This window comes from Eschscholzia californica, unplaced genomic scaffold (genome assembly GCF_041429995.1).
Source record: "Eschscholzia californica isolate CP2 unplaced genomic scaffold, dmEscCali1.0.p SCAF_3, whole genome shotgun sequence".
Taxonomy (NCBI): Eukaryota; Viridiplantae; Streptophyta; class Magnoliopsida; order Ranunculales; family Papaveraceae; genus Eschscholzia; species Eschscholzia californica.
Genome location: NW_028238420.1, coordinates 47,017,704 through 47,032,783, shown reverse-complemented (window position 1 = coordinate 47,032,783; position 15,080 = coordinate 47,017,704). Strand labels below are relative to the sequence as shown.

Here is a 15,080-nt window from a genome sequence, read left to right as displayed (position 1 = left end):
GTGAATCACTCATTCATAAACTAGTTAGACAATAAAAAGTCATTACAATTGAGTATAATATCCATCATTCAATTCAGACATGATGAGTTAACATATAGTTGAAGTTAAACATTTCACCTTATCATTTGTTTTAAAGTTTGTGGCTCTAAAGTATCCAAAGGGACAATATAATTTCGAATTTGTTGAAATCAAAACGTCATAACACTATCGATTATCTCTTTCTTCCTACACTACATATACTGATAATTTCTATAGAAATTTAGTGTTATAAAGAGCTAGGCTATGCATGAGTTGTTGGGTTTCAAATACGGCGTTTTAAAGAAAAACGAACTTTCACAATTTATAACGCAAGCGAAAATTAAGCACTAATACATTACATGATAAGCATTAGATAAATTGTTAAATGAAGGATGTACAATACTTTTTCAAATTATTTCCCTACAACAATGACAAGCCAGCTGCCCAACCCACCTTATTTTGTCTTAACATAGAGTCTTAATTATTAGTGGGACTTTGTGTTTTTTTTCCAGACAATGAAGATTTACTTTTCAGCTAAACAATTGTTAAACAATTGTCAGATTTATTATTGGTGATTTCAGTTTACAAGACGACTTTTTAGCTAAATAATAATCAATTTTTAGTTAGTAATTCTAATTTAACTAGATGAACATTGGTCATGTCATTATCGCATTGATGAGACATTACCTTCATGCTTGGTATTTTAGTTTATTGTCTTAGAAGTGAATCAAGAAGAAACTATATTGTTGTTTGTTGATAACATTTTTGGTAAATTAACCACCATTGACCAAAACAAATTAATTCCAAATGAAAACCAAATTAATTCTAAATTCTTCAAGACCCAAATGCAAAGACTTGTGTTTGATTCTGTTTGTGGAAGGTGAAAGGAAGAGTCATCATATGGAAAAACCTCCAAAAAGCAAACCAACATAACCAACAACCCCCTTCTCTTTCTTTCTCACTTCCACTCACTCAATCCCTTCCACTTTAATTTCCCAAACACCCACCACCACCTCCTTCCCTCTTAGAGAGAGAAAGAGAAGAAGAAGAAGAGAGAAAGGGGGGTTGGGGTTGGAGAAGATGGATGGGTGCCAGTGTTTTTATTGGAGTAGAATCAATGATGCCTGTGCTCCTGAGTTAGAGCCTTTTTCATTGCCATCACCACTTCCAGATTGGCCTCAAGGTGTGTTAATTTTCAGTTCTAATCTCTTAAAGTCTTTTGTAAGTTAATTTATTTGTTGGTTTTAGCTTCTCTTTCTGTGGGTGTTTCTATTTTCTTTGATTTTAATGAACATGTTGGTTGTAAAGTTCATGGTAATTAGGGTTTCTGTTTTTTTTTGGTTGGTGGGTGTTTCTGAATTCTTTCAATTACACCTTGCATGTTTTTAGATCTTGGGTACTTGCTTCTGTTGATTTTGGGCTTAATTCTTGCCTAATTCCAGTTATGGTTGTTGGTTATTCTGAATGATTAAATTGTTATCCTCTCAGGCCAAGGCTTTGCCAAGGGTATAATCTGTTTAGGAGAACTAAAAGTGTTTCAGATCACCAAGTTTGAGAGTATATGGAGTTGCAATTCTTCAAAAAACAAGAAAAACTGGGTTACTTTTTATAAACCTATCGGCGTACCCGATGGGTTTTACTGCCTTGGTCATTATTGTCAATCAAATGATCAACCTTTACATGGATTTCTTCTAGTGGCTAGGGAAGTAAGAAAACCGGAAATTGTTCAGAGTTCCCATGGAATGTCCGAGTCACCAGCTCTTAAGAAGCCTCTTGATTATACATTAGTTTATAGTACAAATGACTGGAGTCATGATAACTATGATGCATGTGGTTACTTTTGGCTTCCCCAACCACCCGAGGGTTATAAATCTATGGGATATGTAGTCACTAATAGTCCAGGAAAACCTCGGCTCGACGAAGTGAGATGTGTTCGAGCTGATCTCACAGCGTCCTGTGAGACCCATGATATGGTTTTTGATACAGATTTTAACAAGTTTCCTTTCCGGGTTTGGGACACAAGACCTCGCCATCGAGGGATGATGGAAAAAGGTGTATCTATTGGAACTTTCTTTTGCAGTAGCTATTGGACTTCCGGAGACGAAGTAAATGTTTCGTGTTTGAAGAACCTTGACCCCACTCTACATGCAATGCCCAATGGGGCCCAAATCGATGCACTCATACAACATTACGGGCCAACTGTTTACTTCCATCCAGACGAGGTTTACTTGCCTTCATCCGTGTCGTGGTTTTTCAAAAACGGGGCTATGTTGTACAAGAGAGGGAAGTCGAGAGGTTCACCAATTGACTATAAGGGTTCAAACCTTCCTAGTGGTGGCTCAAATGACAGAGAGTATTGGATAGATTTACCGAATGACGATGATAAGACTTTTGTCAAGTATGGGAATTTAGAGAGCGCTGAGCTTTATGTTCACGTGAAACCCGCTCTTGGGGGAACTTTCACAGACATTGTAATGTGGGTATTTTGTCCGTTTAATGGACCCGCAACCCTCAAGATCGGAGCGTTGAATATTGCGCTAAGTAAGGTTGGGGAACATGTCGGTGACTGGGAGCATTATACACTCCGAGTTAGCAACTTCACGGGCGAGCTTTGGAATATATACTTCTCACAGCACAGTGGTGGGGAATGGGTTGATGCTTGCAAGTTGGAATTCATAGAAGGGAACAAAGCAATTGTTTACTCATCCAAATCTGGTCACGCAAGTTTTTCTCGCCCCGGAAACTATCTTCAAGGATCGCTTGGTATAGGAGTGAGAAATGACGCAGCTAAGAGCAATTTTTCCGTGGATTCAAGCACTAAATATCAAATAGTTTCAGCTGAGTATCTAGGAGATGGAATTGTGACCGAACCGTGTTGGTTGCAGTATATGAGAGAATGGGGACCAAAAATTGCATATGATGGAAGATCGGAAATAGAAAAGATAATTAAGCATTTACCTATCTTCATTCGATTTCCTGTGGAGAGTATGTTCGATAAATTTCCGGTTGAGCTATACGGCGAGGAAGGTCCCACTGGACCCAAAGAGAAGAACAATTGGGTTGGAGATGAAAGAAGTTAAGTTAGATCTATACATGTTGTTCCATACTATACGAATAGAAACGAGGTAAAACAACCTCATCTTGTTGTGAGAATACATACCAGTCATTGATAGGTTTTCTCTAGCAAAATTCGCAAAAAAGGGAGTTGGTTGGGCTCAGTTTGGAAGTCGTTCGATTCAAAACTTTACTCCTGTTTCCACGATTTAAAGTAAAATAAATTAGTTTCTTGATGCTTCCTGCAACTATGGTTTGTACAAGTTATTATGAATATAAAGTTTTCACTCATGGAATTGCGTTTCAGGTTCCCCTTTTTTACCCTCTCTGGCCCATTTTGTAAATACGATCTGTTGTAAGTTGTAACTTGTATGTTTCTTGGTTTGTTTAACAATTTGACTTGATTTGGTTGTTGGTTTTGAAGATTTTAAGTTTCCGATTTTGTTCAAAGAAACCGACGAAAACAAAAACGAAGTCTGATATAGATTTAGGTTTAAACAGAAATCCATTCAAGAACATAACCTTCAAAACCCATTATTTGAGCTAGCTTTATTATCATTTCAGGACTTCACAACTATTTAGGTGAATTCGCTTGTGGTAATAGAAACTTTACAGTAAAATCAGCTGTCGACAAGAAATTCGATAAACGAATGAAAGATGGCGGTAGATTACTATAGATGAGTAGAATTTTATTTATATTGAAAAGAAAACTGAATCTCTGCTCCCTATTTGCCTATGAACACAACCATCTTGAACCATAGTACAGAATTAACAAAAGAAAATTTACATAAAAATTTACTTACTAAACAATTAACAACAGCTCGAAGAACAAAATTTTTTTGTTCTTACAGAAGATCTGTTACTGGTGAAGTACTAAATACAGGTTTCTCTTTGTTAGAATGGTTGCTTCCGTTGTTACTACTGCTTTTTCTCCGAGGTTTAGCTTCTCCTAACATCGTTATAACATCTCTCATTGAAGGTCTGTCTTTTGGTAGCTTAGCAGTACATAAAAGTGCAATATGAAGAACCATAAGCATCTCTTCCTGAATATGTTTGCATTGTCCGCCTACATTTTGATCTAAAGCTTCTTCTAATGTTCTATTGTTTTGAATTTTTTCTCGTACCCATTCGACAATGTTGACAGTTTCTCCGAATTCGGGTTCTACTGGCCATTTCCCGGTGAGAAGCTCCATTAGAACTACCCCAAAACTGTATATATCGATCTTCTCATCAACTTTCAGTGTGTAGCCATATTCTGAAACCACAAAAATGCAGTTAAAGTTAGAAATTTGTTGCAGAAGTTGATTCGAGGCTTTTTATGTTTAATGAAAACAGATTAGGAAGCATACCTGGTGCAATATACCCATAAGAACCAGCAACCATCGATACTGTCTCGTTCTTCCTGGTCATCATTCGTGCTAGTCCAAAATCAGCAATTCTTGCTTCCAAATTGTCATCAAGAAGTATGTTATTAGACTTGATGTCTCTATGAATCACAGGAGGATGACAATCATGGTGAAGATAAGCTAATCCTTGAGCTACTCCAATGGCTATATTATACCTCGAAACCCAATCGATCAACATCTTCCCTGCTTGTTTCCCATGTAAAGCTTCGCCGAGACTCCCATTTTGCATATACTCATAAACTATCATTATTTCTGAATCGTTATGCAGATAACCCAATAATCGAACAATATTTCGGTGTCGAAGTCTTCCTAAAAGATTCACTTCTCCTACTAGATCTTCATCAGTACTGTTTCCAGATTCGATATCGCTTGTTGATCTCCAGATTTTTTTAATGGCGACAGTGGTACGGAATCGTTGCATTTCTGCCTTGTAAACAACTCCTGTTGCTCCCATACCGATCACATTTGATTCCTTTATACAAGCTAGTAAATCAGTACTACTGAAATGAAGTCTCTGAAATGCTAGAAATCTCCACGGCCAATCTCCATTTTTCTCACTGAATTGATCGTCGAAGCAACTGATATTAGATTTCCATCTGTTATATGCCCATCTACTTCCAAAAACAGCGATAGCCAGACCAAAAACTGAAGAAATTCCAACAGCCCATCCGATCAAAATGTGTTTCAAGTGAATTTTCCTTTGTCTGCTCAATGAATTCATACTGTTGGTATGACTAGAGCATGGAGGAAGAACTCCTCCACAAAGACCAGCATTGCCCGCAACATCATCGATGTTTATAGTTTTCAGTATCCCATTTGTCGGGAGAGGACCTTCGAGCTTGTTATTCGAAATATTAAGCATTTCTAAAGCTGGTGAATTGCCTAAACTCTGAGGTATGATACCGATAAGAGAGTTGTTTGATAGATCAAGCATGGCTAATGTTGGCATATTCGTAATTGGTCTAGGGATTTCTCCGGTTAACTTGTTGTTTCCAAGATTAAGATTTACCAGCTTCCGACAGGAGGCAATACTTGATGGAATCTTTCCATGGAGAAAATTGTTTGACAGATCAAGAATGGCAAGAGATGGACAATCCTGAAACTGTTCTGGAATTTCACCCTCCAAGTTATTATGAGAAGCCAAAAAGTTCTGAAGATTCGGACTTGAAAGAATGCTGGAAGGAAGTGAGAATTGAAGTTTGTTTCGAGAAACATCGACAAATGAAATAGATGTCGACGAACTTATATCGTCGGGTATATTTCCTGTAAGAGAATTGTTAGCTAATTCTAATCTTTGAAGTTTTGAAAGTTTTCCAAATCCGACTGGAATTGTTCCTGAGAGAAGATTGTTTTGAATTCGAACTCGAACTAATGATGGACATTTTGATAGCCCAGTTGGGATCAAACCAGAGAAGCTATTGTTGAAGAGAATAAGTTTAATAAGATTACCTTGATCACATAAACCGGCCGGTATTTCACCAGACAACGAATTCGAAGAAACATCTAACCATTGGAGAGGCGATTTTCGACCAAGACTCTCAGGCAAAGAACCAGTCAAAGAGTTATTCCACAGCTCAAGAACTTCTAAATCAGCTAACTCACCAAGTCCACTCGGAACCTGATCGGTTAACCGATTCGACATAAGATTCAAAAGCTGCAAATTCTTCAACAATGATAATTCAGATGGAATTTTTCCTGACAAGAAATTCTCAGAAAGATCTAACTGAACTAATGAAGTAATGTTACCAAGTTCAGCTGGAATTGATCCTTCTAACTCATTCTTGTACAGGAAAATTGTACTGAGTTTCTTTAGCTTTCCCAATTCAGATGGAATCGAACCACTCAGATTTCCAACAGCCATATCCAAGTACTCAAGATTGGTAAGATTTCCAAACTCAGCTGGAATTTGACCTTCAAACTCATTATACCCAATGATAATTCTTTCCAGAGATGAAAGTTCTCCGAGTTCTTTCGGCAACCGACCGGTCAGAGTATTGCCGGAAAGTCCTAAAAACTTCAACTTCTGCAAATTCTTATACGATTTTGGAATCGACCCACTAAAGAAACTCCCTGAAAAATCTAGTACTTCAAGCGAAGTCGAATTCCCAAGATCTTCGGGTAGTTCACCTGAGAAATTATTACTTGATCCATTGACAACTTTTAGGCCTACTGAATTACCAAGACCATTTGGAAAGTTACCAACAAAATTGTTCTGGCTAACATCAAAATTCATTAGCAGAGGGAGAGAAGATAAAGCTTTCGGCAACGAAGACGAAAAATCATTGCAGCAAATGTTAAAATCAGTAAGACTTTGTAGTCTTTGAATATCATCTGAGACTTTCCCAGTTAAGTTCATATAAGAAAGATCAAGTTTTTCAATTTCACCATTAGAGTTGCAGGTAATTCCAGTCCATTTGCATTGATAATGAACTTCTTCTTGAACATTTTCAGGTACTTTCCAATCTTGAAGATGATTTAACGGGTCGGTAAGACTCGCTTTTATCGATAGTAATGCTAATACTTCATCGTTGTTTGCTAATAAAGTTGATGAAAGACCAATGTAAGTGAAGATTATCAACAGGATGAATTGCCATTGGTTATGATAATGACATGATTTAGTCATTAGCTTCTTCATCTTGTTCTTGATTATATATTACTATATTATACTATGTTTCTCTCTGTCTCTCTCTAGTTTTCAGCCATTGTTCTAGCTCTCTGTAATCTTGACAAACAGAGAGTTTAAACAAGATGGGTACTTGGGTAGATAGAGAAAGAGATCTAGAGAGAGGTGGTATATGAAAGAAAGTAAGATTGATTGATAATTAGAGAAGAGGGTGGTGGTGGGATTAGACAATATAAAATAGGTCGTGTGATCTTGGGTACTGAAACAGGCTGTGAAAAATGAATGAAGTAGTAATGACAGTAAACCCATTTTTGGAATTATTGTTACCTTCTCCGACATCAAACATGGAGCAAAGGAAATGAAGAAGAAGAATGAATGTGTTTTTATTTTTAATTACTTACTAATCATCTTTAGATGATTCTCTAATTTTTATTCATTTAATCCATATTTTTATAGTCAACTAATCCAACTAGACCTAAGCTAAACCTCCCGAACTCGAGGGTCTTCCTTAACACTAACTAGTTTAATCCGATCACAATGTCTAAGCTACTCTTGATCTGAGTCGTGACAATGTATTATAATTAGTATCGAAAACAATCTGTATATCTTTGTTTAAGGTCTAGCACGATATTTCTGATAAACTGATAGATCGTTTATACGTTGTAATAGTCATTTGCTTATAACGAAATAGAACAACTGAAAGTAAAACAGGTAAGATAAGCGAATGAGAGAAACATGATGATCAATCATGGAAGAGTGGGACCTATGAATACGTCATTCTCCATTTTCGAATTATATAAAATAAACTGCATTTTATCACATGTAAGCATGTGATATCCGGACGAGTTTAAATTAAAAAAATGCAAATGTATCGGTGCGAATTATAAAAGAAGAAAATAAAATGGAGGGCTTCCATTAAACCTAAACATGAACAGAAGAGCAGTGGCCATGTGAAGGAGCAGCTTCTTAGGGACTCTCAAATGGTCAGAACCACCCATGCATAATGCATAAATACATTATTGGATTGATAGACCACCATGTTCAGCCTAAATTCTACAATGATTTAGAGTCTATATATGATTTTAGATTTTTATGATGGTTATACTTACAAACTGATATGTGGTTACTTTAGGGCTTTAAAATACTACGTCTGGTAGTTCGTACAACAAATTTACAACTGATGCATTGTACATATATCTGTTCTTCGACAAAAACACTTTATGTTTACAAATTATAGGTCTCCCAATTACCTATTCTTACTTGTCATCAATGATAACAATGATATTTCATATACAAGTGAATGCAGAACTAAAAACTAGACAAAAATCCTGATTGACCTGTTCGAGAACCATCTAGAATGGTTCGATGCACATTGTCATGGAATCATGACATTAAAACTTCGGGTAATCCGAGTTTATAACTATGAGCAAAATAAGAATATAAAAAACAAGTGTGGAACCCATATTGTTATTTGAATAGGTTGAGAAAGATCTAACAAAGAAAAGACCAAAAATTTTGATGTCTCATCAAGTTAATCAAATAGTGGGGCAGTTCAGGTACATCTTTATTAGTATTGGAGCCATAGTCCTTCCATTAAGAGAGAGAAACAAGAGAGATAAAGTAGAATCAAAACACTTAAACTGCCCCTTGAGATCACTGAATGGCTAAGTATGTATATTTAGAACTAGAAAAAGTAAGGAAAAGTAGCCCTTTAAACAGGGAAAGCCTCACATGTGAGCCAAAAGGATGCTTTTTCAGTGTTGAAGTTGAAGTCAAGATCCATAATGGTATTAGAATTTTTAGTTACCTAACTTCCAAAATCCATCCTAAATTCCACCAAGAATCCATGTTTCCCTAATGTCAGATCTGATTTATTCTTACACTCCACTTCCACCTATTCTCGCTACAGAATGCCGATGTTTTGCTGCAAAGTCGATTCCTTGTGCGGGTAATATCGTTGCCATCGGTTTCTAGCCTGAAAAAGCTTTGAACCCTCTCTACGAATTTGACTTGTTCAGATAGCATAACGATATTATGCGTACGAGTACTTCCTTGATATAACTAACACAGTCTAGCCTGATGTAAGCGAAGTGTAAGAATAAATCTCTGCACTTAACATTAAAGTTCAAACATCAATGAGTTAAAATTATATATCGATATAACTTAAACAAGAATCAGTTTGTCCAACTTTCAGTCGAGGAACAGAAATAGATCTCATTCTGTTCTGATATCTTAATTCGATTCCTGCTTCATAATCTATGGTTCTTGATGCAAAAATCGTCAAACAACTTAACGAAAATATAGAACAATCCAAAGTATCACAATATACCGAAAGTGATTTAGGCTAATTGATTGTTTTACTGCAAGAAATCTCTTGGGTCAGTGACGAAACCTGTCAAAGCCGATGCTGCTGCAGTATAAGGAGAAGCTAGGTATATTTGGCCTTCTTTGTGTCCCATTCGGCCCGGGAAATTTCTGTTTGTCGTTGATACACAGACCTGCAATATCATATACAGAAGGTTAATGGCCAAGCCCACATAACTTGATTGTTTCAGTTAATTTTGTCAAAGGCCATATAACGAGATTTTGCTGAAAGAAGGTGACTTGCCTTGGGTTCATTCATACGGGCATAAGTATCTCTCGGACCACCCAAACACGCTCCACAACTAGGACTTGTTGGTGTATCACAACCAGCTTCTTCGAATATCTGTGAACATGTCTTTCCTCCAGATCCAGGAACTACCATGCCATATAAGTCCATCCAAACCTGGAATATTCGACCGAAACATGAAACCATGAATTACCATCTTTGAAATTCAAATCCCGATTATGTTTCCAGTTATAAACTCATGAAACAGAAGAGAAGAATTACCAACCTTTTGGGTAGCGGGAACGAGAAACGTTGGTACTTTAACCTTTTTGCCCTGTTCATAAGCCAAACAAGTTGGGAACCGAATAAACAGAATGACAATAATTCGACATACCCATATGTGTTTTCTAACAAAAATAGGTTATCGACGAGAAATCACATTGTCATGCGAGACAGGTCATTACTAACACGGCCTAGACAATCTTATACAGAAGGAAAGATGAAACTTTTAAGGACTAATAGTACAAGAAGAAGCAAATAAGCGACGAAAATAGTAAGATCTTCTTTGTCTTACCGAGGCAAGGAAAACTTTTGCTGCAGCTAGAAAATCCTCAGTCTTTCCACCAGTACATGAGCCTATATATACTCGGTCTATTTTCACATCTTTGCATTCTCTAGCCAAACCACGATTATCGGGAGAATGTGGCTGCAAACATGTTAAATATGATCTCAAAATCGAGTTCCTAATAAGGACGATTAACTCTGGATGTTAATGTCATAACAAGATCAGGTTAATGAAACCAAGGGTACAGAATCAATATCTTACCTTCGCAACCACTGGTTCCAGTTTGGAAACATCAAACCTGTACTCCGCCAGGAATCTAAAAAACAAACGATAACGTAATCGGCTTTACCAAAATATCTTAGGACAAAAAATTGTACTTTAACAAGTAAACTGTTGCCTTTGTTTCTTTTATTTGAACTAGACTTCCTTGATAGTACATGTACTCAATAATCAACAAGAAATCTTGAGAACATAAGTCAACTCGAAGAATCATAAGCTTAATCTTGTAACTTGGAAGAACCTCAATGAAGTTTGGGTCATAATAATTTTAAGACTATAGAGTATATGTAGTCCACAATTAACCAGAAAGGCACTTCCATCAAGTTAAGACTAAAGAGAGGAGAAAATAAAACTTCCCAAAAAAAAATTATTTGAGCAGAATCAACTAGCTATAAGTAATTTTTACTGTAAAAGTTTCAAGTTCCAATACCTTGCGTTCTCGTCACTATACACTGATTCAAATGGTACTGATGTTTTATCCTGTTGAGAAAAACAGAAAAATCATTAACCTCCACCAAACAACAAAACGAGTTCAAATATGTTCTGTGATCTAAGTAGTTGGGATTGGTCGATCCACCTAAGTAACTCGTGGGTGGGATTGGCACTTGAGGTAGCCTGAGCCAATCCCACGTCGAATGACTCGAATCACTGAGTTAGTTACGTGTGAACAGTTAATTTTTGGAGGTTAATTTGAATCCTAGAGTTTGTGGCCATGCATAGAAGGATCTCATATTCATATATATGTTCTTTTCGGAAACAATAAGATTCGAACTATGGTCTACCCTCTGGAGAGACATGCATAATACCACACAAGTAATGTGGGTTTCACATTCATGTTATGTAGTGTATATGCACACACACACACATGCGCGCGCGCGCTCGCACACGCAGATATAAGTTAATGAAAAAACTCAACTGAGTTTTGGCCTAGTACCCGACTTGGATCACAGTCGGGATAGGGGATTTAGCTCTTTTTCGATCCTAAGTCAATCTCGCTCCCAAACTGCTTAGTTTGTGATAAGAATAAAATGTACTAGAAGTCCGAAGATAATCACATGTACTAACCTCAAGGTACTTATATGTAGTACTGTCAGCTGGAACAACACCGTTCTTACCCCCAGCTTCAACAACCATGTTGCATAACGTCATTCTTTCCTCCATCTTTTATGTGCAAAATGATAAACACGAAAAGCTTTATGTTTAATGTGCTAATAATTTTAAACAGAATGTCCTATTAAATACTAAAACCTGCAGATTTGAATTAGGCAATGACACTCACAGTTAAACTTTCGACAGTAGAACCAACAAACTCCATTGATCTATATGTTGCGCCAGCCACGGTGATTTCGCCAATAATCTTCATAATAAATATTTATAGTGAACAACATGACAGAAAAAAGGGAACAGAAACCTCATTCAATAATGATCACTTAACTCTTCCAAACTAAAATTTGAGAAAACAAGGTACAACGTTAAAAGATTTCAAAAAGAACAAATTTCTAAAAGTAAAGGAAACTTACTTGCAAAATCAAGTCCTTAGCTAGCAAGTAACTAGGCATCTCTCCGTCCAATACAAATCTTAAAGTAGGGGGCACCTGCAATTTAGAAGCATGAGAAATTTGTAACTACATACAGATAAATTAAACTAAAAAAAAAAAAACAATTTTCATTTTGTTCATGAGGTTAATTTGTCCTGATATCAGATACTTAACATTAAACTTTCCACATTATGTCATTTCTACTTCAAATAGTTTATTTATCAAAAATTACCAACATTGATCTATAAAAGAGAGGTTCAAGTTAAACACCCAAAATGAAGGTCAAATCTTCCCCGCACAGAACAAATATAGATAGAGTCGTACAATTCCCAGAATATCTTTCCTGTATTACCCAAGGCTGAAGGCCCCGGCTATTAAGTTTTTTTTTTTCTATTTTTAGGAGCTAGAGACACCAGCTAAACAACCCACAACACATGTAGCATCAAGAAAAGAACATGTAAGAAAAATGTTATTTTAGCACAATAAAAGCACTTACGAACCTTAAGTAGGGACTTTCCGGTTCCCATCACAAATCCTCCATCAGTGTTGCCAATTCCAGTAGCAAACTGGCCAAATGCTCCGGCATTGCATGTATGGGAGTCTGTACCTAGCAGGACCTAAAGGTAAATTAAAGAGAGATAAGGACAAGAACCTTAAGAAATTGAAATATCAAAAAGATAACTTCTGATTCAATTGAAGTCGATAGATGTAATAAAAAGGATAAAGAAAGAAGATAACACCTCTCCGGGCCTGCAATGACCTTCTTGGGCCAGAGCAACATGACATACACCTTTATAATCCGGGTTAGCCTGCGTAAATCATGCATAATCAATTATAGGATAAGATTAAGGCTCTCAAGCAGGAAGCGACTATAATTAAACTTCACGAAAGCATGGATTAGGGGTTAGAATCATACTCTGAAATTACCAAGATCCTTGATGTCATAAAAGTACTTGATGTCTTGCTCAGTGCAGAAATCCCTCAAAATGTCCACATTACGGTTTGCACGTTCATCACTGGTGAATATATAGTGGTCGGGTATTATAACAATCTTCTCACGGTCCCAAACCTTTAAACAAAGGATAAACTCATTAAGTTCATTAATGATATAAGATCATGACCCTACTTTATTAAGCATTTAAGCTCACAAATGATATAAATATACAATAGTGATCCCTCAGTATCCTTTTACTTTTGAATAACTACGATTCCATCCCCTCTCCGCGCAACTAGTTTCAGCAAAATTGACCTCTACAAATGGCTAAAAGCAAAAGGAATCATGTATACACAATCTAAAGTAAGCGAGTATAGGATGAAGGAATTCTCCATGTCAACATTTCATAATTTCCACAAACTCGAATAATTGTTACTTCCCGTTCAAACTCCGATCAACTTGTAATGTTTAATGTTATCGAACTCAAGTTGATTCCAATCACTTTTAGCTCTATATACAGATTTCACGGCATGTGAATAAGTTCTCTTCCAAATAGATATAGAGTCCATGTTTTTTACCAAGGCTTGTTAAGCAAAATCAAGTTTAATAGGCAAAAGTAGTTCCATAAATCACATTATATCGACAAGATTAACTCACAAAAGCATATATTAGTGATTCCCTCTGATATTTTTTGCTTCAATTCACAATTCAAGAATGATAATAGCACAACAATTACCTTAGCATTTTCGCCGAATTCTTTCTTAAAGATCCCAATTGTTCCAGGACCACAAACATCATGAGTCATCAACACATCAACGTTGACCCAAACATTTTCTCCTGGAACAACTTGAGATTTCTCAGAAGCCCTAGCCATGATCTTCTCTGTTAATGTCATACCAGTTTTCACCTAAAATTTCAAATACCCAGATTGAATAAAACCCAAAACTTGAGACCCCCATTACAAAATTGAAAAATAAGAATCAAAAGATGATGATGGAAGATAGAAACAGAACTGAACCAGTGGAAGAAGGTCGACGTTCTGATTGTGGTGGTGCCATGACTGAACAAATTTTCTTTGTAAAAGCTCGTCTTTTGCATCTTTGAATGGGAAATGAAGTTGGAGAGAAAGAAGAAAGACATGTTTCATTCTAAACCCATGAAAAATCACAATGAAAAACACATTAGATTATTAGAAATCAGAAATGGGTATCTCTATTTTTATCTAAAAGATGGATAGTGAGCTTAAAAAAGTGACCTTTTTGATGAAAGCAGTGGTGGAGCCTGAAGCAATTGCAGAAGAAGCCATGATTGAGGATTTGTTACAGAAATTCTCTCTCTCTCTCTCTAGATTGGTCGGTAGATGACACTTCTATGGGAAGTGTGGCGGCTGTGCTTCAGAGTTGAGGCGTATTTGGGATCAAACATGAGCCAATGGATGAAACGTGCATCCCAATTTTGAGAAATATTTTTACTTGAAACAAATGCTACTTTTATTGTAGATGATAGTGTCATGAGAAATGTTAAATGACCCGAAAATTGAAGCAGAACAAGGACCAAATTTTGATATGGTCGGACTATTTCTCTCTCTTTACGGTTTGATCAACTTGAGCCGACCACATCACCATTCAGCTTGTGGGCAACCCCGATTTGCCGACTATATAGTATTTTTGTAATCTCATACCCATTCTTATGAAGGATTCATTCTCAATGTAGCATCTTTGGTTTCGAATCATATGACATCATATTAAGATAAATTGATTAAATCTGGTGGTTTTAGATAATGTTAGATCAGCTTTATGTTGGTTTTGAAGTGGTCTTGTGGATCTTATGTGATCCGAAAACTTCTCTTATTAGTATAGTAAAGCTTCGGCCTTGCCTTTCTAATCGGCATCTTTTGATCGTTTCACTGTCATAATGGGAAAGATCCACTACACTGGCCCGAGACGGTCAGTCTCGCTACCTCTTTAGTTGCCGCCCGGTCTTTAACTACACTCTTATGTCATGTTATTACTCTTCAGATGGATCGTCTTTATATTCTGAACCTTCTTTTCAATAACCAGTGGTTTACGGGGT

General features: G+C 36.6%; 3 protein-coding genes across 3 annotated transcripts; 1 reads left to right on the top strand and 2 right to left on the bottom strand.

Moving 5' to 3' along the window:
• The first annotated feature begins 684 nt into the window (after positions 1-684).
• On the top strand, positions 685-3,492 carry LOC147550970 (hypothetical protein At1g04090-like). The gene is made up of 2 exons (XM_086672548.1): positions 685-1,201; positions 1,507-3,492. The coding sequence occupies exons 1-2, from the start codon at positions 1,099-1,101 to the stop codon at positions 3,096-3,098; spliced, it is 1,695 nt and encodes a 564-aa protein (XP_086528674.1). The 5' UTR covers positions 685-1,098; the 3' UTR covers positions 3,099-3,492.
• A 248-nt stretch (positions 3,493-3,740) lies between these two features.
• On the bottom strand, positions 3,741-7,502 carry LOC147550969 (Leucine-rich repeat transmembrane protein kinase family protein). The gene is made up of 2 exons (XM_086672547.1): positions 4,422-7,502; positions 3,741-4,327 (listed from the first exon to the last, which is right to left on the bottom strand). Exons 1-2 carry the CDS (start codon positions 7,111-7,113, stop codon positions 3,918-3,920), a joined length of 3,102 nt encoding a protein of 1,033 aa, XP_086528673.1. The 5' UTR covers positions 7,114-7,502; the 3' UTR covers positions 3,741-3,917.
• Positions 7,503-9,237: 1,735 nt separating this feature from the next.
• On the bottom strand, positions 9,238-14,713 carry LOC147550968 (3-isopropylmalate dehydratase large subunit, chloroplastic-like). Its single transcript, XM_086672549.1, has 15 exons — positions 14,263-14,713; positions 14,021-14,155; positions 13,744-13,914; positions 12,990-13,142; positions 12,814-12,882; positions 12,574-12,690; positions 12,056-12,130; positions 11,815-11,892; positions 11,601-11,696; positions 10,966-11,015; positions 10,518-10,572; positions 10,266-10,397; positions 9,978-10,025; positions 9,710-9,868; positions 9,238-9,599 (listed from the first exon to the last, which is right to left on the bottom strand). The coding sequence occupies exons 1-15, from the start codon at positions 14,311-14,313 to the stop codon at positions 9,459-9,461; spliced, it is 1,530 nt and encodes a 509-aa protein (XP_086528675.1). The 5' UTR covers positions 14,314-14,713; the 3' UTR covers positions 9,238-9,458.
• Positions 14,714-15,080: the final 367 nt, after the last annotated feature.